Consider the following 26,764-nt stretch of genomic DNA (forward strand, 5'->3'; position numbering starts at 1 on the left):
CATGTTTTTATCACTCGAAAAAACCCGATCTACACTCGAAAAAATTGGACCGATTCACTCGAAAAAACACGATCTCCGCCGGACGTGTTATTTGCCCTAAAATAAAGAAATATAGGTCGAACAGCTACTTTATTTTTGATATACACTCGCATATAGTTCCTTTGTAAATCAAAATTTTTACTAAATTACTATTAATGAATTTATGTGAAAAAAGTTCTATATCAAATGTAATCAGTTGATAAGATTTATGAAGGTAGTTTATCAGTATATTATGCTTGTTTAAGTTATTGAATAAAATTTGGTACAAGATGTGTATTGATATCAAGGTTGCTTCCCACACTTTTTTGAAATGCTATTATTCTAATTCTTTCCTTAGGCAATAGTATAATACATTATAATAGACAACTGTCATTATTTACAAACAATTTCACTCAAAGGTGGGAGTATTAATTGGAATCACCTCCACTGTAATGCCAATCTTAATTTGTCACAGTAAATATATCTTGTATTACATACTTGAATAGACACTTAATTATACTGCTAAATTTATATCTGAAATCACAAATTATTGTCAATTATTGACCCCAATATTATACCTATAATCACTTTTAATCTACACTTCATCAATTATTCTGTAAATTATGTCTCAAAGATGAATGATTGAGGATTAAAAAGATAATAAAGGTATTTTTTGTCTCCGAAAAGACAAAAAACAAAATATGTATAAAAATGCAAGCAAGCAGGGTCTATTTTACTTGTTAAATCATTGTTATAATCATCTGACATTAACCAATAATTAAGGTTAATTAAAGTTACAATTATAATTAATTTGCTGGAAACAATAAACAAATATGCTAACCTGGGCATTTTTGCAATTAAATGTATTTGTTAATTTCCCATTATATTGCTATCTAACAGTGTAAGGTATTTGTACATGTATTTGAATAAGGATGTGTTTCCCTCAATGAACAATCATTAAATTCAAATAAAAATTATTATCAAATTTATCAAATTTTTGTTGTTGAAAAGGTGCATTTATAATGCCTCTTTCTGGAAATAATTAAGTAGAACTTCAATAAAAATTGATTGAAAAAAATGAAGATAATAAAAATCAGTACCCTTTCTAAAAAATGAAATATCAAAAGAATGTGTATCAATATTGAGAATTCTCCATCTTTGGGCAATTTAATAAAACAAATAAGAAGTATTATGGAAATGAAATAAAACTGTTCATCATCAGTGTCATATAATTTTTAGCAAAAATCAATAAATGATCCTTAGATGAATAGAAAAATTGCATACCTATGTTTAAACATAGGAATACTCTCAAAAGCAACCATTTACAAGTAAATTTCAATGAGACAAACTTGTTTTATCCACTGAAAACAAAACAATTATCTTGAAGAAGACGTACACTTTTTTCTGAGAATTTCATGAGCTGAATTTAAAATAGGAAAGATAACACTGGTAATTGTTTAAGGAAATAATAATGAAAATGACGACGTTCTACATTTCAATCCGTGTGTCGTCTGTTTTTTTTTTTCTTTTTTTTTTTTAACTTTTAATTTTAGATTGTCCCTTGGTTTCTTCTCTGTTAAAAGTGTTTAAACACAAGTTAACATGTTGGGCTAAAATCTCTTATCAAAAGGTTGTGATGGTTATTTCTATATAAATGTCTTACAGAAGCTTGAAAAAAGAAACAAAATATTGAAAATGAGATAAAACTACCTGTAGCTAAAATATCAATGGATGGATCGCAGCTCCGACGATGCTTTGGTTATATTAAGCCTACGGTGATATTAAGCCTATACTATTCTGCACGAACTAATAATGCATGCAACCCCGCCACATTTGTTGGTACTATTATACTGTGTAGTCGTATTAATGCGAGTTTTCACACTCCAGTACGCACGTAACATAGCTGTGGGATCTATAACTGTTTCCCTATTTTCACATTAAATTTTGTAGGCCTTATAAAGCATTTTTCCTATCATATTCACAGTTCACATTCCAAGGAAACTACAAGTTAACATTTGAAATAAATGTATATAACAATCATGTATTTTCAGTGTAAATAAAAGTTGGTTTGAAACATATAATAGTATCGTCACAATATCTAAGCTCTATTTAGAAACCAGCTGGCCATTTGTCCTGTGACAATTAATTGCCAATGTGACAACTCTCCACACGAGACCAAAATGACATAAAAGTTAGGTCATAGCACGGTCCTCAACAATGAGAAACATGGTTCAAACACCAATACCGCATAGCTAGCTATCAAAGGCACCGAAATGACAAATGTAAAACAATTCAAACTGAGAAAATATAACGGCCTGATTTATGTATACAACACAAAAATAGGAAAAACAAATATAATATTAAACAACAAACGACAACCTCTGAATAACAGGCTCCTGACAGACATATACAGAATGTGGCGGGGTTAAACCTGCAATGGTGGTTGTAACAGCACAATATAAGAACAAACTATAAAAATCAGTCGAAAAGGGCTTAACTCATTAGTTTACAGAACCTGTGATTGTGTCATAGTATCAATTCATCAAAAGAATAAAGCTAGTATACTTTACTATACTAAACGTTGTGTTTACAATATTTACTATCGTTTACACATTCATTCATACACTCATCCATTTATTCATTCACTGACGGACAGTCAGAAAAAAATGTTCCTGTCCCAAGTCAGCTGGAGCCTGTAATTCAGTGGTTGCCGATTGTTGTTGTTTATCATATTTGTATTTCGTTCATTATTTTGTACATAAATCAGGCCGTTTGTTTTCTTGTTTGAATTGTTTTACATTTGTCATTTCGGTGCCTTTTATAGGTGACTATGCGGTATGGGGTTTACTCATTGTTGAAGGCCGTACGGTAACTTATAGTTGTTAATTTCTGTGTCATTTGATCTCTTGTGGAGAGTTGTCTCATTGGCAATCATATCACATCTGCTTATTTTTATATTATAGTCAAGGCTTTTTACAACCATTTGGAATAACAAAAAAACAGAAACGTTAAATTCGTATGATTAATAGATGCTACCTGTATATATCTTACCTGTAGACAAGTCCCCAATGTTCAATATGCTAGAATTGGCTTGAACATCATATTTATACAAAATGACATCTTATGGATACCTTTGTGTATTTCATAATTGTAGTGCTAAGGTACAAAAAAACTTACAAAAAAAAGAAAGTCATGTAGTTTTAGTTCAAATATGAAACTAACTTTGTTTAACTCTGTAAAAACTAATCCATAATCTTTAAATGAGAGTTGGGATACTCCAAATAAAAACCTCCCAATATAATGTCACTAGTAGCGCGGAACTGTTCACCCTCCTGGACCTTAAGTTTTTCGGGATTCCACACCTTGCTCAATATTTACATATAGTTGTCTGATAATTGTGTTGTGGACTTGTTTGGGGTTTTTTTTGCAATTATTTCGTTCTCTTTTTCTAATACTGATGTTTTTGATTGCCGCATTGAAACAACAAAAGGATACATAATCCTTAACAGTAATGAATTAATAACTTCTTTGCATAGCACGGAAATGCATGAAAAATTATAACTACGCTACATTGAAATACATTATGCTACCATTCGTATTGTAATAACATCTTACTAAGGTTTGTTGAGCTGTTATTCCCCTTAGCGGCATTGGAAGCTATGATGTCTGGTGTTTTCCAAGTACAGCGTTACAGCAAAACATCAAAAATAGCCTTACACGACGTCATGATTATGTTTGACTAATCCGAATCCAATTACCAACGTCTTGGTTATTGACTTGGATATCACCCATTGAAATACATTTAAAGGTAAAAACTCCGATTATGTTCCGGATGTCTAATTTACCATTCGATTTCATTTGTCTACCAGACGTTATACTTTGAAAATTAAGCGGCTTGATATTTGAGACTTATAAAACAATGTTTTATATTGAAACGTTCAGTGACATTGAGCAAAACGGCCTGATTAAAGAAAACACAACACCTTATGGATCGTAATTATCGCTTGAAAACTTTTCTTTGAAGAAATTTAAATTTCATTCATAAAAGCGTTTGTTTACTTTTCTACAGGGAGTTATTTCGGAAGCTTGGTGAGTAAATGCTTGCTTCATTTGAACATTTTAGTATAATGTATCTTTATTTAAAGAATAAGAAAAAAATTTGTTTTCATTAAATGGGCTCACAGAGAGCATAGTTTACTACAATATAAGACATTATTTTAACAACAACAACAACAAAAACAATAATCAAGTATACATACAACGAAAAGAAAAAGTAGTTTGAACATGTATGAACTGCACACACATATAAATATATATATACGTTTGCAAGTGTAATACCTCCTTCTCAGGTACACCACAATACGAAAAAGTGTATAAAAAACACTGACTGTTCAAGTAAAAAATACAATACAATAAACATGCACAGGAACTCACTTTTGATGTTACTGTAATGGTCATTATAAAAAATTGACCAGGCAAACTCAATTTATTTTCAAAAAGCTGAAATCATATGAAAAAAGGCTTTGTTCTTATGTTGTGCTATTACCAATGTCTCAGGTTAGGAGGAAGTTAAGACTAGCACCGCCAAATTCTACATATACATGACTTATCCTAAGCCAGGAGCCTGTAGTGGAGTGGCTGTCTTTGGTTGCCATCTGCCATTAGTGATTTTGTATATTTTTTTTTTATTAAAATCACCATGTAAAGTGTCCATTTTGAATTGTTCGTCTACAGCTATTCACCGAAGGCCATACGGTGACCTTTTTTTTAAGAGGGTGATATTTTATAGTGATTGGGAAATCTGTACGTCTGTCCTTCTGTCCGCCTTGTGTATCCACAACTGCTCCTGAACCGCTTGACACATTTTTGTGAAACTTTCACTGAATCTTACTCACATGATGTACTTTTACCCCTTCTTTTTTACTTCCTTATCTCGGTTAACTGGTCTGGAGATGACATGGACTTGATCATATCTCCGCATTATAGTGCAAATGTGTAACCGGTTCTCCTCCTAAATCCAAATGATAACTTGATGAAACTTTTTCCGAATATATACCATATATTTCAATTGTGCACCTCGTATTTCTGTTTTTGTTCCTTATTATTTTTTGGGTATCCCTGACAAAATCTTTACTAGTACATTTTCTGTCCCGAGTATAAAAGCTATACAAATATGTAGGTCCAAAAGGTAGGCCGATCAAAATAAAGGGCGGGAAGTTTGGACTGTCACTTGAAAATGATGCTATATATGTTGGATAGGGGCAACAAGCCACCGACTCCTTCTTTAACGTTCATATATAGCGTGACACACGCCCATCAAGCGACGTCACTTTGAAGGGCCAGGTGAACTGTTGTTTTCACTTATCAGTCGTCTTTGCAAAACTTAAAAACATCCGGGTTCTTTGACCTATCATGGTTTACTTTTACAGATTGTGACTTGGATGGAGAGTCGTGTCATTGGCACTCATACCGCATCTTCTTATATCTATTAGCAAATGTTGCAGTTTTTATAACTACATCCGACAGAGTCGGAGTGGTATAGGAATCGTACATTCCGTCCGTCAACTTTTTGTGTTTTCAGATGATAAATTAAAAAATTCTATTTTTTTAAATTCATTGGAATGTTTTGGACCACTAAAAAAGAGGTAAGGTTCGATTTTCGTAATTACCTTCCCTCTCCAGAGTGTGGATACTTAATTGTTCGAAAAATTCAATTTCGTGGTTTGATCACCATTTATAAATTGATTGAAACTTAAATGGAATGTTTTGGGTCATTAAAGACACGGTAAAATTTATACGTTTACCGTTCAAGAGTTGATATATATAAAGGTACTTGATTGTTAGAGTTTGTTTTAGTTTCCGCATAATAAATACAGAACCCCCTTTTCAATTTAATTGAAATTTAATATAATGCTTTAGACAACTTAATACATGTTACATTTGATTGTCGTTGTTTTCACTTTACCGTTCCAGAATTATGGTACTTGATTATTGCGAAAATTCAAAATTTTGTGATTTCCGGATAATAAATGCAGAACCCTTTTTCAAATTTATTGAAATTTTAACAGAATGTTTTGCACAACTAAACACAGCTTAAACTTGAATTTTGTAGTTTTCACTTATACCATTCCCGAATAAAATGATTCTTGGTTGTTGGTAAAATTATAATTTTTTTGGTTTCAAGATGATAAACTGAGAACGCCTATTTGATTGAAATATCAATGCAATGTTTGGACAACTAAACTAAACCTTTTTTTTCCAAAACTTTCCAGAATTTAACCATTTATTATATAAAATTACTTTTTCATTTCTTTCATAATTGAAATAAATACGTTCGTTTTGTATGTTTGCCCAAACATTAGCATTCTGGTGATCACCTTATTCGAATTGATATAATGAAAAGACAACATTCTGGTAACTTAAAGGTCTGTTTTTTCGGTGATCATTGCACTCCACTGTTTTGGTCACATATGTATATAATTGCACTGAATGACACCAAAGAATACTGGAGGATATACAAAAATTTTATACACATACAATGCCTTTAACTATGACAACAAAAATAAATACAACGTCTTATAAAATTTCAGAGTATGCTGCTACAGAAATACACTCATGATTTCTCAGTTGCTTCTGGCGGGGATATCTTTGATCACTAAATCCTCTCCACAGTCAGTTATTATCTTAAAAATTGTTAAAGATAGAGAGAAACTAAAACTGGTCAGCAAAGGAAGCTCTACAAGTAAGTCAACATGACCGAAATTGACAGTAGACTCCTAATTAGAGTAGCTGTTCTTTAATAGCGATTTTTATCTATTTTTATGATTTCGTCCGAAACTATAGAAACTATAGAAAAAATGAAAATAGCAAAAATGGTCAAGAACTATGATTTCCAAATAAGTTAAATGGCCGAAATCGTCACTTGACCCCTTATAGGAACCGACCGACGAGTTTTTTCTCAAATCGAAAAAATCTTTGCTTTTATGGCTATAGTTTGTATTACATTTGCGCAATTTAAATCATCATCTAAATGGAAAGTCAACTATCATTTTTTTGCAATGTGAATCATTTAAAAGTTAGTGAAATATATTAAAATGAGTTGTAAAAAAAATTTAAAACAAACGCTTTATATATTGTATGCGTGCGAAGCGCTTTTCTGGATTTAACTTTATCGGGAACGTTCAAAGCCAAATATTTAAATGCCAAGGATGTATAAGTACCGAGCCATATTACCTAAAGGGACCATAATAGCCAAAACCATAAATGGTCAACTCTGCCTGAGGCAGTTGAAACCTTCGTTTCTTTTTAATTCATAAATTTATAAACGGACAATTACGGATACCGATTGTCATTTTAATCTTAGAAGACATGACTTATATTATTTATGAGTTGAAATTTTACTCTGAAATTGCTTTCAGTAGCTGCGAGTACTCTTATATCGATCTTGTTTGTCATTTTGTTATTATTTTGTTTATTTTGTTATTGTTTTTTATTGTGTTTTGTGATGGGTTAAGCTCATTCCAATGCATTTTTTTTTACCAACCCGAATAATTCAGTCGTTATATTCCGCTACTCCACGATTGCTAGCATTATAATAACCTAGCAAGTAGAAGAGGTCGATTACTGGCAGGGACTGAATTGTTCGGGTTAGATGTTTACAGTTTGTTCCTACGTTGTGTTCTTAGACCACTGTTCCAAATAAGGGTTGATAGTGTTTGAGTGCTCACACGCATGTTAAACTTTGTCACCAGAGACGCAAACCAGTGGTTGTCCTTGGTTACTGTCTGTCATATTTGTTTTTTGGTTCATGTTCGTAGCATTTATTATTACCAGAAACTCGTTTCATATTAATTTAACTTGTCGAGTGCCTGATTGTAGATGTGAACAGTATGGATACAATCATTTCCTAACACTTAAGAACTAAATGACTAAAACTGCATTCTCTTTAGATAATTCCATTGTTTTATGTTCAAAACTAAAACTACACAATGTTTGTACAAGGAATGGGTTAAGTAAGAGAATGTTCCCCAACTTGTGGCACTCTTCCATTATTTCAAGAACAGTTGGTGAGCATTTTCCCACAATGATCGACTCTCCGTAATATTTTAAAGTCCTATTCTGGTAGATAATATCCAACTTCTATTTAAATTATTCGGTTATTGTGTGTTTATTATCATGGCTTTTACGTCTTCTTTCAAATAAAGAAAATCCGAGTGAAAAGTAGTAAAAAAGTAGACAAATACAATTATCATATTATAAACTTTTATAAATATTTTCTATTTAACTTACACGTGTATGGATATAATAATATTTTCTCGCGGTTCGAAGTAAAGCGGGAAAATATTGTATTGACGTTATGGGTAATATGCGTATGGTCCAATCAGAGGGGTTGATTTAGATCCGGGTATGTAGGTATGTTTGATTCGTTTGTCACTTTCTAGCCGCCGTTCGTACGTGCATGACTTAAACTTAAGTCATATATATATATATATGTATATATGTATTCATTTCAAGAAGTTTTGTTTATTTGGTATCTCTCTCGTTATAGAAGGTGAGGTCCGACTACCTTTTTCCTGAGATAGGCTTGTGCATTGTCGTCGGATACAGGTTTCCACTTAACAAAATATGGTTTTTCCTGGACGGCCTCGACTATCCGTGAGGGAAATATTTTGGAAAGATTTAAGAGAGAATGTTCATTTATAATGTATAGAAGCATTGAATTATAACATGTTTGTTATTTGTTGTTTAATAGAAACAATATTGTATTTGTTATTATAAAATTACATCCGGCGTCCATCAAATACGGCGGGCTGTCGGCAAATTGATATTTGCGTTTGTGTTGTTTTCTTTATAGGCATATGTAGTATAGATAATACTGAATAAAACTTCAACCTCTGTATACTGGTTTTAGTGTAATCAATTTTACTATGTACAATCCTTTCCTTTGGCAAAGATTAACAAGCATGCTTATATTTTAAATTGTTATACTAGCTTGTTTGGAATCACTCAAATAGATTAAGGGGCAGATAATATATTAAATGTATTCGCATGTGTTTAATAAAGAGCTATTGTTTTTGTGCATGACCATAGTACAGTAATATGAGTGAAATAAAAGGCGTATTTACAGTTAAAGGTTGTGCAGATTCCATAATATTTAGTTTTGGGGGGTTTATGAGGGGTTTTTGTTGTCATGAAGTTAAGTTTTGTGAAGGCATACCAGCCAATCAGGAAGAAACATATATGAGCACACGAATTTAAAAATTAAGGCACTCTCAACAAAATAAACATGCCATTTAAATTGAGCACATCTTTTTAACATCCAGTGAGTGAAATGATGAAGTGGGAATTTGCTAACGTCGGTAACAAATCTATAACAAAAATTATTTAGAAGCTAAAACACAAAAGTACATTTTTTAAAAATTGTTTGTGAAAATTTTACTTGAAATATACATGCAAATTAGAATTGTCTTGTTTTCTTTATTGATTGAGATCATTGCATTATGAGCTTTCTTTACTTACATTACAAAATGTGGGAATTTGCTAACGTCGGTAACAAATCTATAACAAAAATTATTTAGAAGCTAAAACACAAAAGTACATTTTTTAAAAATTGTTTGTGAAAATTTTACTTGAAATATACATGCAAATTAGAATTGTCTTGTTTTCTTTATTGATTGAGATCATTGCATTATGAGCTTTCTTTACTTACATTACAAAATGTTTATCTTTGAATAAAAACAAAATGGAAAAATCATTACTCTAAAAAAAACATTTCATGTACACAATTATCGGAGCTTTCTAAATAGTGCATTGAAGACCCATTGGTGGCCTTCGACTGTTGTCTGCTCTTTGGTCGGGTTGTTGTCTCTTTGACATATTCCCCATTTCCATTCTCAATTTTATCAGCGTAGTACAATTTTTTGAAATCTACATATTTTCCACAACTCTGTAAGTTTCCTAGCACGCGATTGCATGGTAACTTTCAACATACAAGAATGTGTATATGCTTTTTTTTCTTTTTTGTAAATTGTAAATTTCAAAAGTTATATATAACTATACAGTGACGATTTTTAAAGTATTGTCTCACCAGAAAGGAATTCATGTTAACAAGAATGATCATCCGTAAAAATTATTCACTATTTCTTAAAACAATCTTCAGTTGGTCTCAATGTTTGTAAATGCATGCGCTGTCTTCTCGATGTATAAGGTCTGTTTACATTAATAGACCACCATGTGGTCATTCCTCCAGATGGAAAATAGGTACTCTGATTTGTTCACAATGTACAGGTTATATAAATGTGATTTTGGAAATTATTGAAACACTACGGTTGCTACAACGTTAACTAATATAGGAACTGAGTTGGTGGATCGTTAAGCACAATCTTTATTATTTCATATATAGTGCCTTTCTGTTTTGTTTTTTTCCTTTAAAACATATATTTTGCCGTTGTATTGTCCTTGTTCTTATTTTGACTTTTGGTTTTTTGATTTTCTATTTTCTATTTTGTAATTTTTTGTCTGTTGTTTGGTCGTTTTTGAACAATTAAATTGGGTCGTGAGAAGCGTGTTTGCGTTTAAAGGGGCGGTAGCTACGAGATATAAAAAAATAAAATATGATTTTGTTCAATCATTAATGAAAGAAAAATAGTGAAATAATAATTCGCTTTTAACAGCCAGTTTGGTTCAATTTTGTCAAAATAAACTTATAAACATCGCTGATAATTTATTCACTCGTAAGTGATTATTCGGCCTCATTGAATCCGTATTCATGTGAGATGCAATTCAATCTTTAAGCTAGACATGGGCTACGCATGAAGTAGGCGTGTTCAGTTATTAAAAGGAAAAGAATGTCAACATTGAAAATGAAACAAGGGTGAACCATTTGATTGACTGATTCGATTCACAAAAGCTCATTCGCATACAGGTAAAAACGATGATTAACATATATTTTTAATCTATAATATGATATCAAACAGACCTAGAAAAATTCAATTGCACGGGTTCGCTATCTATTTATATCTATATTTATGTTTATATCGGGTTATATGACCGTCGGCAGTCTTTGGAGGTCACATCGATGGTTAATTAGATGGCGTCTAGACTAAGATACACACGAAATGTTGATACATATTATCAAGCCCATGCATTGTAAATTATTTATTTTAGACTTTTTATAATTTGGATATACTTTTTAGTATGTTATAAATCAAATATGAGAATTTAAAGCAGATCGGTGAACATGAATTTGACAGATAATGCCTCTTTAAAGATCTTACTACTCACACTAGAAAACAACTTGATGTCACTAAAACAGTTCATGATATTGTTTATAGGAAAAGAGACTTTAAAAAAATGAAAACATATATAAAAAATGTAAACAATGTTCAGACAATAAACAATTAATAACATAGAATAGTTGTCTACAGATATGAAATGTGCATATTAAACATATTAAGGGTCTTTTTGTATAATTAGTGTATAATTCTCCTCTCGGCGAGATTATAACTACCAAAATATGATACTGGCAATACCACGACCAGGAGAAGGCAGACATTTATAAATAAAACATTACATAAAATACTAAACAGTGCACATCACAAACTCCACTAAAACCGTACTGAAAGTAAGTGACCAGGAAGGGTAAAGAGTTTTTTAACCCTTTTGAACTCGTTATATTCCCCATGGTTTAGATCAAAGATGTGAAAACTCCAGATTCAGGAAATAAATACAGACTATGCAAATGACGGATGGACTATGTCTCTGGTTGATAGTTGTCTCGTTGGCAATCGTACAGCATCATCTTATTGTTATCTGAGCAAACAATACAATAACCATGCAAATAATAAACAATTTAAAGTCGCCATTTGGTTTTCAGCGGCGCTCCTGAGATGTATAGTTATGTTATGCATTTCCACATTTGAGATTACATATGAGTGCAACCTCGACGTTTCATATAACCGAAATTTGATTTATAAATTGGGAAAGAAAGAAGGTAAAAACCCTGTATAGGACGAAGATTCCAACAAATACTATGATATCTCAAAATCACAAGGCTGTATTGCTTTACTTCATTTTGCAGTAGCTATGCATTGTTGAAGATGGTCTTCCATCAATTACCTATAGAACTCATACATCAGAACCGCCCGACGCTGTGATTACCACAGAATTATTTAAAATCATGTATAATCATTACACATGTATTTGAAGGAAATTTTATAATGTGAAAGAATAGTAAAGAAATGCATATCCAGCTGATGAAGTATTCGTACGAATGATATCGTGACATAATATGTAATAATATTTAAGTAATTTTTGTTGTTTTAATTTCAGAGATACCTGGGAATGAATGTACTGTTTTGTCAAAGATACATAATAACAGGTACTTTTACAATATCATAATCTTTTAGCAAGCAAGAATACACAACATATTAAATGAGAGCCTATTTTATTAACTATCTCAAGATATGTTTTAACCTTTTTCAGCCTCATTCCTTTCTGGTATTTTGAATGCAGGAGATGTCTATAAATTTCGGTGTCCCGAACAATCGGAAAAGAAGCTTCTTTCAAACGATGTCCGAATCTATTCAGTTCCATTGTTTGTTAAATGCTGGTGATGAACTGTACATATGGGAATGTCGAAATCGAGAATGGGTGATAAAAGGTATCATGTGTTTAATTGAGATAATCATCGACAGGAATTAAACTAAATTGTTTATTATAGCTTATGTCTAAAGAAATTTCAAAATAGAATGTTAAATTTAATTGGTAAAGAAAGAAACTTCTAGCATGTCATGAGATGCGTTCAATGAATATAGTAAATATTAAGGAAATACAGACGGGATGTATACTACAAAACAAAAAGACAGCATTCCTATTTTATATAAGTAATATACGCTTCTATACATTTTAATCTAAATTAAGTCTAAATAAAGAATACCAATAAAATATGCTCTATAAAAACAGCAGTAAATGTGAATAAAGGGAAATATCGAATACACATGTATGAGACAGCACAACACAAACACTGTGCATTCGTCTAAATCCTTAAATTACTTCCTATATAAAAATAAAGATATGCACTGTGTTATAACAAAATTTGGTAATATGAAATAATGTTTCCAGGGAATTATGCAGTCAGGCGAGGATTAAGGCATTATATCGATTATGAATATTGCCCGTTAAGCAGATACCAACCATTTATTTATTGGTCCAATGAAGACCACCAATGCCAAATAGTGAAGTCTTTGTGTTCGGAAGAAGGCCAAGTACATTATGATAATGGCACAACTACCAGTGACAAAGGATGCCGATGTGATTATATAAGAGGTTATGACTTTCTTGTCCCTGCAAAAAATAAATGTTTCTGTGTGCCATCTGAAGAAGATTGTAGTTGTCTACAAAAGTCATGCATGGATATCCATAGACAAAATGCAGGTAAAGCTGTCAAATAACTAATACATTTGAAAGTTTTCAAACACTAAATATCCGTAAATTTGTCACATACTAAATATACTGGTAAACATGAGAAAGACTAAGTAATTGCTTTGTTTAATGTGAAATGAGGATAATTTGTTGAAATAAGACTCAATACAGGTAAAGTTTTCAAAATAACCCTCTTTAACAACTCTTTTCAAATTAGGAAAATGTAAATTATCTCGCTCTGTTACTTTAAAGTAGAATGGCCTATTTTTCTTGCGGCCATGTCTTAAGGTTTTTTGATTGGGTTGGTAATGCATTATATTAAGCTTTTTGTGGTGCTTTTGATTTTGATTTGAATTAAAATTCCTAAAAAAAAATGCATTTCTGTTATACCAAATAAATGTAAAAATTTTAAAGGGGCATAAGCTACGAGATATAAAAAAAAATAAAATATGATTGTTTTTTTCGTTCAATCATTAATGAAAGGGAAATAGTGAAATAATAATTCGCTTTTAGCAGCCAGTTTGGTTCAATTTTGTCAATATGTGCTAAGAAACATCGATGATGAATTAATTCACTTGCAAGTGAATAATTCAACCTCATTGGATCCGTATTCATGTGACCTTTAATTTAACCCCTTATCTAGAGAAGGGTTACGCATAAACTAAGCGTGTTCAGCTATTAAAAGGAAAAGAATGTCAACATTGAAAGTGAAACAAGGGTAATCCATTTGGTTGACTGATTCAATCCACAAAATCCCTTTCTTATACAGGTAAACACAATGATTAACATGTTTGTTTAACCTATAATATAAAATCAAACAGACCTAGAAAACTCCAATTGCACGTGTTCGCTATCTTTTTATATCTATGTTTATATCAGGTTATATGACTGTCGGCAGTCTTCGGAGGTCACTTCGATGGTTAATTAGATGGCGTCTAAACAAAAAAAACACACGAAATGCTGATACACATTATCGAGTCCATGCATCGTAAATTGCTTATTTTAGACTTTTTATTATTTGGATATACGTTTTAGTATGTTATAAATCAAATATGAAAATATGAGTCAAATCGATGAACATGAATTATACAGCTTACTCCCTTTCAAAGTATTCCCTTATTTTAACTATGCCAGATTTTTCCATTTTCTTTGATTATGATGTTCTGTTGGCACCTTTTTGTGGAAATAAAATGTCTTAATTGTTTCTTTAAACACGTGCTTGCATTGATCTCTCAGGATTTGGTACTGGCGTGATTCATACTTAACCTTTCTAAAATTGTCCGTTTATAAATTTAGAAATCATTAGGAAACTAAGGTTTCAACTCCCTCAGACAAAATTTACCTTAGATGGATTTTGCTATTATTTTTATGTATCTTTTTGGTTTTATGGCTCTTCAATTGCAACTGTTCTTATACCTCATTGACTTTGAAAAATTCGGCTTTGGGCGTTTTAGAGGAAGGTGTCTCCAAAAAAGCGCCTCGTATACGCATGACATTTATAAAGTGTTGTTTAATTTTTTATTCAATCAGTTTGCATTATTATAAAACTTTTAAAATAGAGGTTCACATTTTATTAACATTCAATAACATTTATAATAGATACAGGAATAGATTGTGGAAGTATGATTTCTTTTGCAAGAATTAAATAAAAGTAGTATTTTGAAATCAAATTTGTATGATTGGTCGTAGCTGATTAACGTCTTCATGCAAAGAGTATATCAATATTCAAAACGAATACATGTCAATAATAAGATATGAATATATCCTACTTTGTTCTAGACCGACACGCTAAGTCAGATTTTAACTTGCTATATTTTAAAGTAACAGTATGCAGGAAGACATAACACCCTACTTAGCATGAGTTTCTGACACCGAATCGACAAGTCTTTCTCAATAATGCCCCGTACATGGCGAAGAAACAACAGCTACTAATTTTTATGTATTGCTTAGAACCAAGACAAACAATTCTTGTTAAATCATAAAGTCTTGATATTTGGGGAATCAATATCATTTACTCTTACAGTTTGAAACACAGTATAAGTCTTTTGAGATTGTTTTCAGTAACGTGATTGTAAGATTTCTTAGATGTTATATTATTTAGGGTTTTTTATATGCACCTGTACTTTCTATAATTAGTTTAATTATTTTCTTCCTTTAATCTTATTTTCAGTACTGTAAACTTTCTTTTGCTATATCATTTAGTATTAATTTATATACACCTGTTCTTTTTGTGATTCGATTACTTTGTGTTTCGTCCTTTTGGGCTTCCTTTCAGTACTGCAAGCTTTCTTTAATTTTCTATATTATTTAGTATTAATTTATATACACCTGTTCTTTTTGTGATTCGATTACTTTGTGTTTCTTCCTTTGGGCTCCCTTTCAGTACTGCAAACTTTTGTTTGCTATATTATTTAGTATTAATTTATATACACCTGTTCTTTTTGTGATTCGATTACTTTGTGTTTCGTCCTTTGGGCTTCCTTTCAGTACTGCAAACTTTCTTTTGCTATATTATTTAGTATTAATTTATATACACCTGGTTTTTTTTTGTGATTCGATTACTTTGTGTTTCGTCCTTTGGGCTTTCTTTCAGTACTGCAAACTTTCTTTTGCTATATTATTTAGTATTAATTTATATACACCTGTTCTTTCTATAATTTGATTATTTTTTTTCTTCCTTTCAGTATTTCAAGCTTTCTTTTGCTATATTATTTAGTATTAATGTATATACACCTGTTCTTTTTGTGATTCGATTACTTTATGTTTCGTCCTTTGGGCTTCCTTTCAGTACTGCAAACTTTCTTTTGCTATATTATTTAGTATTAATTCATATACACCTGTTATTTCTTTAATTTGATTTTTTTTTCTTCCTTTCAGTATTTCAAGCTTTCTTTTGCTATATTATTTAGTATTAATTTATATACACCTGTTCTTTTTGTGATTCGATTACTTTGTGTTTCGTCCTTAGGGCTTCCTTTCAGTATTGCAAACTTTCTTTTGCTATATTATTTAGTATTAATTTACCCCTTTTCTTTTTGTGATTCGATTACTTTGTGTTTCGTCCTTTGGGCTTCCTTTCAGTAGTGCAAACTTTCTTTTGCTATATTATCTAGTATTATTTATATGCACCTGTTTTTTTTTATAATTCGATTACATGTATTTTAGTTTTTGTCCTTTGAGCTTCTTTTTAGTAACTTCAAGCTTTCTTTTGCTATATTATGTTAGTATTAGTTATAAGAGAACATGCAGTATTTTAGTTGTGCCACAAGGTAACCTTAAGGCAAAGCGCTGATTTTATATGCATATTTGTTTTTGGTGTTTTTGATACCGATATCTGTGAGATAAACGTCCATTATCACTGAACTAGTATACTTACTTGTTTAGGGGCCAGCTGAAGGACGCCTCCGGATGCGGGAGTTTCTCGCTGCATTGAAGACCCATTGGTGGCCTTCGGCTGTTGTCTGCTCTATGGTCGGGTTGTTGTCTCTTTGACACATTCCCCATTTCCAATCTCAATTTTATTGTTCTATACTAATCCATAGAATCCATTTGTTATTCCATTGATCCAGATTAATAGTGGGAAATGTGGATGTATCAAAGAATTGGTTTGACACCACGACATGATAATTTGTCTGTCCCAACTTAGGAGCCTCTTCGTTTTTTTTTTTGTGTTTTTTTTTATCTTTAATTTCATCTTTCAATCCATTTGTATACCAATGACAATGTTTAGCTCATGTTTTCGTTTCTGTACGAATCCTACAAACTATAAGGAAACAAAACAAAATAAATCATTGGATAGCATTTGTTCAGTATTTTCTGTAATTGTCATTTACTTCTATCTATTGTCTAAGTTTGTCATGTAGGTTCTTCCAAATATCTCGATTTATCTATTTAACTGGGTATTTTTAAATGTAGCTATACACGCTAGGTATCGACAGTCGCACATGTACTTACTAGAAACCTAAAATTGTCTTTCAAGCAATACTTCACATTTTTTAGAGTTGCTTCTTTCTTGATATTGTCGCGAAGGCGACACTTAAGCCTTATGTTGTTGGCGGCGTAATCTATACAGAGGGCAACTTAATGGTCAACAAATAACCATTTTAAACACAGATTTGTAAGAATTCCAACACAATGCTGTTGTAATATTATAAATTGCATTGTGGTCAAATCTTATTTCTCTGGAACAAAACACTACTCGACTCGGAAAAGAGTATTTTCAGTTAATTTTTCTGTATTTCATATAATTTTTAGATAATAATTGTGTCAAATGGAAAATAAAAGAAACAAACACAGTTTCAATGGCAATGTAAGTTGTATAATGTAACATGCTGTTTCTGTTGAACTAGTAACGCAAATTTTGATAAAACATTCACATGCAATTCATACTGTTATACGTAATAGTTTCCTCTAACTATAATGCTCTTCATAAAACATTTGAAGTTTGCTGTGTTCATAACTTTCGAAGTAGTTCTTTCCGTCGTTATACGTCAAATTTGGTTAAAATTCAGATCTTTCGTAATTAGCCTGCTCCTCTTATGAGCATAGTGAATTCACAGGTCTGTTTTTTAATAACTAGTAGTTTGACAGGGGTTTTCTACATCATAAGTAGAAGTTCATCTCATATCTCTATTGCCAACAATTGTTGTCAACTTTGTAAAGGTGATTGATAGATAACTAAAATTTTCTAAAGATGCATATGTGTTAACAAAATTTTGCAAATAGCTAGACAAATGACGAAGAAACGAATCAATCATTTGCTTTTAATTTGAATTCAGCGGTTTTTATTATAATTTGCGGCATTTTCACTCTTACGTGTTTTTCTTGGCTATGTTTGACATGCCTGTGTAATATACTGTATTGTATTAACTAAACCTTTTATTTTGAAAAATAACTTAGTCTAGTTCATAATTTACTTTTGGGACAATTGAAATCTGTGACGAAATCTATTATTCATTATAGTTAAGTTGTGAACATGTCTTTCATCATCTGCGGTCAGAAATAGACCTTTTTATTATATAACTATAAGGGGAATAGCCATTACAGAATACTACACTGTTTTACAGACATAAGAGAAAAGACATTAAAGAAGAATATAATTCAACACAACAGATTTCCAGGTTTAGAAAAACAATACATATAAAATCAGGTACACCATATCCAACATTTATTTGGTTTTCAGGTACACGGTTTTTTTGTCATTTTTATACATCATAAATAAAATACCTTGTTTTCCTTGTTATATATATTGACAGTTAAATATGAATAAGCCCGCTCAACAGTTGACATTTGTCTATGATTGGTATACTCGCTAACCTACTGCAAGTATACCAATCTGATAAAAATTAAAATTTTCATTTTGCTCCGTTAGTTTTTGTTTCTCGCGTGTGTAAGAGTGTGTAAGAACGGAGCAAAGTAAAAGATCTGATTTAAATAAGATTGCAATTATGCTATACTTCTTTCTACAAAGATTGTATAATTTTGTGATATAAGTATTGTATTAGTGTTATTCGTTGTTAGAGTTTCATTATCATAATATTATAATTTCAAATTATCCGAAATTGACTTCGCAATGAGAAAAATAAACAAGACTCGTCTCCATAGTAGGAGTTGACTGAAAAATGATAAGAAAATAAGAAGCTTTTCTATATAAATAATAGTCTTTTCGTTTATGAGTTAGTCAGTGCCTTCGTCCTCTTTCATTCTTTAATTTTCATTTTAATTTTTATTTTCAAAAATTACCATTGACCCAACTCCTTCCCAAATATGATACAGATGTATGAAATAAAGAGCAGTTTAAATGCAAAATAGAATAAATGCCTTTAATTTAATCCAATCTTATAATCAACATCAGTAAATACACAATGTATTTTACCTTCAGATGGAAGATTATTTTTTGTGATGATGGTGGTACTTATTATTGTTACTATCGTGTTTGGTCTAATGGTAATTGGTAGGGTTTCATTTTGTCGACTAGGTACGTACCATTTTTCACAAGATTTACATTTATTCTAATCTTTAAAAGAAATTGTATATATATTCAAATTAATGTTGTTTGTTCTTTACAAGCAGTAACTCATAAATGAATTCCTGCATATAGTCCTGCATAAAGAGCATATACATCCAAGTCCATACATATCTTAGGCCTTTTATTATGAAGGGCCGTTCGGGTCAAAATTCATTTTGTTACACGTACGCTAGAGGTACGCGTAGCAGGTCGTTCATGTATCCTAGAGGTTCACGTAACACTTTGTTCACGTACCCTAGATGTACACGTAACACTTTGTTCGCGTAGCCTAGAGGTACACGTAACACTTTGTTCACGTACCCTAGAGTTAGGCGTAACTATTTGTTCACGTACACTATAGGTACACATAACTGTTTGTTCACGTATGCGGAATAACCTTTATACCCTATGCACAATGAACTCGTCTGCTGGAGAATACTAATTGACCAATTAAATCAGGCCCTTTTAAACATTTTAAACGGAGGATGCAAGTACATTTTTAAATAATGTAAAACGAAATTGTAATGCCTGCGTTAGAGAGGTTTTGTATGCAGATCCCGTTAGTGACGAAAAGTTATCATGAGTCATTTTTATTCTGTGAATAATACAGTTCTGAACCTTAATGATCGGTTTATTTTGTTAAATTTAATTGGATAATGAAATTATATTAACACAGTCAATCCATTATTCAGGGAAAGGGATGACATATTTTCTGTTGCGGTTAGCTGCACACACAAACAGTTACGCGTACCTCCAGGGTACGTGGACAAACTGTTACGCGTACCTTCACGTACCCTGAAGGTACGCGTAAAAAGTTAAATCACAAAAATACTGAACTCCGAGGAAAATTCAAAACGGAAAGTCCCTAATCAAATGGCAAAATCAAAAGCACAAACACATCAAACGAATGAACAACAACTGTCATATTCCTGACTTGGTACAGGCATTTTCTTATGTTGAAAATGGTGGATTGAACCTGGTTTTATAGCGCTAAACCTCTCAGTTGTATGACAGTTTGTTTGTGCTGTTACGCGCACCTCTAGGAACGTGAACAAACTGTTACGTGTACCTCTACGGTACGTGTACGACCTGTTACACGTACCTCTAGCGTACGTGTAACAAAATGAATTATGACCCGAACGGCCCTTCATATTTTATATACTATATAGAGAGTTGATGCTTACACGAAAGTAATCAAAACAAATGGTTCTTTTTGCCCAGCACTCGAAATGTTTTACGCACGATATGAAATTAAATCAAATCAAATAATTTTATTGGTGTAAAATCCAAATACTGGGTTGTTACCAAGACAAACATAACAATATTTACAAACATACAATGATTTATATGTACAAAAATGTATCATGAGTTGGTGTAAAAAAAAATGATCGTTGCGGAATATCTATGTCCAAGATGACTGCAAAATGTTCCATTTGTCATAGGCGAAATACATATCTTCTAAAGAGTTGCTGCTTACATGAAAGTAATCAAAATAAATGGTTCTTTTTGCCTAGCATTTGAAATTTTTTTAATCAAAATAAATTGTTCTTTTTGGCCAGCGCTCGAAATGTTTTACGAAATCATTTTATTGGTGTAAAATTCTTATTTTGGGTTGTTACCAAGACAAAGATGACAATATTTACAAACATACAAAAAATTTGAGATTGGCGATGGCCGACTTTTTCCAACTTGTGTTTCTTTCGTCTACCTGCTTTATCGGGAGTTTAGTTTCTTACTATGAAACAATTAAATGCAACTAGGTAATGTTTTCAGTTTTTATAAATTACAGCTTTTGTTTATTTATTTATTCATTTGTTTATTTATTTATTTATTAAGATCACCCTCGGGTTTGTTTGGTTGTTTTGGTGGGGTTCGTGTTGCTCAACTGTCTGTAGTTTTATATGTTGAATGTTCCCTTGGTATTTTTCGCCTATTTTTATAATCGGTCTTCACTTTTATATCGTATCAATTGTTTTAGAAATAAAAGGAGAAGAAAGTGCCGGTTGTATTCCAAAGGAAAGAATTTCTAACAAATAAGAGTACATGACAGGTATCAAAAAGAGAGGTATGTTATTTACCCTACAGCTTTACTATGGAAAAAAAATGGAATAGCATCAGCAAAAACTTTTCTCAGCTCACTTTATGATATATTTCTTTGAGAAAAGAAATAATAAACTGTATATATTTGTTTAGCAAAGTCGTATTATTTTACTTAGGGGTTATTTTGCATGGTCTTATATATGCAATTATTCCAAAAAAATATAAATATTATATTAATACGGACTGTTTTCATTATGTTTTTATATTTTTTCGTTACATAAAACTTGTAGGCTAAAAATAACTTTAAAGCGTATTAGAGTTGCGTTACACATTGAGGATATTATAGAAAACAGAAATTAAAATAAAAATTGTATACAATAATTTGATTATTTTTTAGATATCATTATTCTGCAGAGTGACGAGGACTACTTCAATGTGACAGCCATCTATAAGGGTCACCTTACATTTATCGCAAACGATTTAGGTTACAACTATTGAATCATTCAAGGATGTCTTTCCATCGACGGACCAGATTCCATTACAAAAATTTATCAAACATTGTATTTTTTTTTTATGTTTCTGGAATGTCTTTTCCTTCCAAAGTTAAAATGTATGGTCTGATTGAAAAATTGAAAAAGAAATAAACTCTGTACTTAACTTGCCTCATAAATACATTTTGTACCTATCACTTAAACTGTATGTGCTTGTGAACTTTCAAATCTCGAATCTTTAGAATTTGATTTGGACTACTCTAATTATGAAAACGAAAAGACAATTCGAGAGTCCTACAGAGAATAGAAACATTTAATGTAAACTGATTTTGGAGATTATTAAAGAGTGAGTGAAATATCTGTATTGTTACAATTCAAATAAAAGAACAGAGTTCCAATGTCCCCCGCGTTGCACAAATTTTATCTGTCCAAGGTCCAAATGCAATAACTAAAAAAAAAACTTTTTTTGTTCTTTAAAACTTTTTATATTATAGAGAAATAAAGGCTTGAGAGCAAATGCAATTTTCGAGACACTGTTGATATAAACCTATGATATAAGTTTCATAAAAATCTGGCAAGAATTGTACACATGATAGCCCTAACAATGCAATTTTCCATATTATCAATATTTCCAAGGGGCATGATTCTTTTAAAAAAAATTCATCGGCACTAATTTCGAACTCGCCCATGACATTGCTGATACAAAGCTATGATATAAGTTCACAAAAATCTGGTAAGAATTGTACACATTCTCATGGGAGCGCTCACAATGCAATTTTCCATATAATTGATATTTCCAAGGGGCATAACTCTTTTAAAAATAATTCATCGGCACTGATTTTCGAACTTGTCCGAGACATTGTTAATTTAAATCTATGACTTGAGTTTCATAAAAATCTAGCAAGAATTGTACACATGAGAGCTAACGATGTAAGTTTCCATATAATTAATGTCTCCAAGGGGCATAACTCTTAAAAATAATTGATAGGCACTGATTTTCAAACCCGTCCAAGAGATTGCTGATATAAACCTACAATATAAGTTTCATAAAATCTGGCAAGAATTGTACAAATGAGAGCGCTTAATATTAACGATGCAATTTCCCATATAATTAATGTTTCCAAGGGGCATAATTCTTTTTAAAATCGTTCATTGGCACTGATTTTCGAACTCCTCCGAGACATTGCTGATATAAAGCTATGATATAAGTTGCATAAAAAATCTGGCAAGAATTTTATACGTGAGAGCGCTAACAAAACCGGACGGACAGACCCAAGAACGGACGCCCGGTATTTCTATGTTCCCTGCAAAGCGTTGCGCGGGGGACAAAAAATATACTTAAAAGTGACAATGAAGCTTTATTATCATATCCAATTCCGTCATAAAGTTAATTTGCAATTCATATCTGATCAGTTTATGTAATATTGAAAAAACACCTTAAATGTTAAAAAAAAAAAAAATCAAAAAAAATCCACATGGTTGAATAGAAAAGAAACAATGGTACGATGAATAGAATAACATTCGGTGAATAGCAGAGAAAGAGATTTATGAAGAAAATTTAATATTTTTGTTAAGTGTGCACATCTATTTGTTAAATATTATACAATAAACCACTTATGAATTATAATAAATGAATTAGAGTTTAAAGACATAAGTAGCAATGTCATGACTTGACTAAATTCAATAGATAAGTTTAAACAGAAAATACTTTGAGAAGAAAAATAAACTAGCAACTTTAATGCAACTCCTTATAAGAGAAGGGAACAAGCGTTCAGTTTAAATAAGCTTCATGAATCATGAATATACTCAGTCTATTACAATATGAATCCATGACAGATATCAATATTGACTGCTGTCACTCAAATGTCCACTGCTGAACTTCTGGAACGATCACACATGTCTTTAAAGGTTGTGAATGGTGCAAGAAATGCAAGATATTGTGCGTTGTCCGTAGTCATCTAAAACACAGGAGTATAGAACGAGACAATCAACGTTTTCTCTATCAATGTTAATGTGCTTATAATCTGTTTCAGTAGTTGGTGTAGTTGTTGGTTCAGTGTCATTTAGGCATACCTGTCCTTTTATTTGTCTTTTTAAATTGGATGATGTCATGTTTTCCGTTCTCTTACATTAGTCATCTCACTCACGTTGTGAAAGTTTTTTTAATTGAAATGTAGGTTAGTTAGTCGGTGTAATACGAGGACAAAAAGACACCCAATAAAAGATAACAAATATCAATTCTACTATTAAGCGTCGATAAGGAGACTCCAATCTGACATTAGTTTTGGTAATACATCAAGGCTTTTAACTGGACGTAAATAAGAGAATAACAATCTTTTACATCAATTTGAGATTGTGACGTCAGATTGACTGCGATTTGATGAACGGACGTCTATTAGAGACAGGACGTTGATCTGAGTCGAACAAATATAATGTTTCCCTTAAAAAAAAATAATATCAGATAAATTTTCTTATCCTACCTTTTATTTAGATGTCGCAAATAAAACTTAAATAATAAAACATATAATATTTTAAAAAATGAAATTTTTTTTAAAAACTCATCAACGCTGATAATTAAAAACGTGTTCTATTTACATGTTACTCGACATTGACGTTTGAATGTACAAATTTGGAAAAAAATAATAAAATTTCAAAGCAACCAAATAATATGTTTATTTGTCTCTGTATCAATGTCGATTTTAAAGACATGTTTGTGTTATAATCAAACAAAAAACAATATTTTACGAAGTTAAAGAACACTAAAAACCAAGAAGATGTACCAAAATGGTAGAAAAAGATATGGTCATCTCTTTTAAAGGTATTACATTTTTCAACAGCAAGGGCTACATGCGTGGTATATCACCTCATTTGTATGGTTCTTTTATACGAAAGTGTAACGATTTTTAATACTAACTGGGATCTCACAAGTACACCAATTTCAATTAGTTTAATTTTGCGGCACTATTCACCAAACAGCCGTGGCTTCCTGTAGTAGATTTCAAAATTATGTCCAAGGTTATCCTGTTGATAGATCCACTGAGTGGACCTTTATTTATATCAATTACTTTTACGAAATATGATGTGGAGGTTTGGGAAAAAGCAAAACTTGTTTACTCCAAAAACAAATAAGTCAGGCTATCTTGACCATGTGTTGTTTGCTGTTGTTTGTCTTTGTAAATCTGTTTTCTCTCGGAATAGCGTGTAAGTGGATGGGTGTGGTCTGTTGTACTGACCACTTTGTTTGGTATCTCCAAGTATCCTTGTTATGTATTATCCGAAGTACAACCGAACTAGAGCATGGCATACTTAATAAACTCTGTCTCTTGATTATTATGTGTCGTTGAGTCGTTGATGTGTTTACCCTCCATACTATTTCATTGATAAAGAGCATACTTTTAATGATGACCAAATCTTTCTTAGGTTGTTTTAACCGCGTATTGGTACATTTGTACATTTTCTGTAAGTTTTGTTCAAATTCGTTTACTATGAAGCGCAAGCTCATATCGCGAGGTGCCGTTTTTTACTTTAAATGTTTTGAAATTATTATGCTTGAACAAACTCTGAATAATCTGATCGACTATTACGTGAAAGGAAGTTTTTTTTTTTACAAAGTTCACAACATATTAGGATTTTTGAAAATTTAACCGGAAATTCTTAATCCAATTATACATTATATAGTCCGTACTGTTGAAAGAAAAGCAGAAAACCATTACCAGCATAATGCTTTGCCGAAATGGATTTAGTTACAAAGTCGTTATTGTTGTTGTTTACTGTTTACACGTATCTGTCTATTTGGATATAATTACTGCTCTTCATCCAAATGAATCTGGGGTGTGCAGTAACAGAAAGTAAGTCACACGTTTTACTTATCTTATAACAACATTAATGTTAAACAGTGATTCTCAAATAACAAAATATGAATAATATCATAATTATGTTTTTATTCTATATTATATATTTTCAGGCACTATAAGGTTAGAAATTATTAAATTAATGTAAATGTATGCTATATAAGACTCAAAATGGTTGTCCTTTCATCCGTAACAATTTTATGATCATGTGTGGGTCTGTTCGTGTTATGAAGGAAGGTGAAATGCATTGTCTAGAATAATTAGCATGAAACTCATTCATGTAATGGCATATGTATAATAACCAGTACAATACCATCATATATCAAAAAGTTCAGAAGCAGGTGCTCTGAAAGGTAAAGGGAGTGTTGGTACCATTAAAAATGGAACCTCACTGATATAGCTGTGCCAGTGAAGTACGTATTTAACTTATTAGCAATTTCACTATTGTTACTGAATACTCATTTTGAATAATACTTTATAATGTAAGTTCAAATGATCTGAACGTGCTTTTCCATAATTTTATGGTAGAATTAATTCTTTAAAGGACATGAGTTTCAATTAAAGTAAACATTAATATGTCGTACAACAGTATGTATATTCAGCAAAAGTGAGAAATCTAAATTGTAAGTTGTAACCATTTAAAAATAAGTACACAAGAAATAATGTTGCAAAGTTTAGTAGTATGAATCGTTAAAACATCTTGAATATACCGATTGTTTATGAATTTTTTCATTGTTTAGGGTAAGACATTTTGATTATTGTATCTTATTACATTGCTTGCAGTAACCGAAAGCAAGCTCAGGGTACTTAACCTGCTGATAAGAAATTATAACGTCATACAATTTAAAATGTCAATTTTTACCGATATTTTTAACCAACAGTGACATTTTAGAAATGTGTTTGAATAAAACTTCATTGAAGCACAGCTTGTCTGA

At 31.4% G+C, this 26,764-nt stretch overlaps 1 protein-coding gene across 1 annotated transcript in view; it reads left to right on the forward strand.

Moving 5' to 3' along the window:
* Positions 1-12,603: 12,603 nt before the first annotated feature.
* Positions 12,604-26,764, forward strand: part of LOC127698352 (cell death abnormality protein 1-like) — a 28,465-nt gene continuing 14,304 nt past the window's right edge. Inside the window, exons 1-7 of the mRNA XM_052201765.1 lie at positions 12,604-12,679; positions 13,141-13,452; positions 17,695-17,749; positions 18,507-18,589; positions 19,322-19,417; positions 21,426-21,512; positions 21,885-25,826. Of these exons, the coding sequence (XP_052057725.1) occupies positions 25,699-25,826 (128 nt within the window). The 5' untranslated portion in view covers positions 12,604-12,679; positions 13,141-13,452; positions 17,695-17,749; ... (2 more) ...; positions 21,426-21,512; positions 21,885-25,698. The remainder of the gene's footprint in view (positions 12,680-13,140; positions 13,453-17,694; positions 17,750-18,506; positions 18,590-19,321; positions 19,418-21,425; positions 21,513-21,884; positions 25,827-26,764) is intronic.

This window comes from Mytilus californianus, unplaced genomic scaffold (assembly GCF_021869535.1).
Source record: "Mytilus californianus isolate M0D057914Y unplaced genomic scaffold, xbMytCali1.0.p SCAF_4, whole genome shotgun sequence".
Lineage (NCBI taxonomy): Eukaryota > Metazoa > Mollusca > Bivalvia > Mytilida > Mytilidae > Mytilus > Mytilus californianus.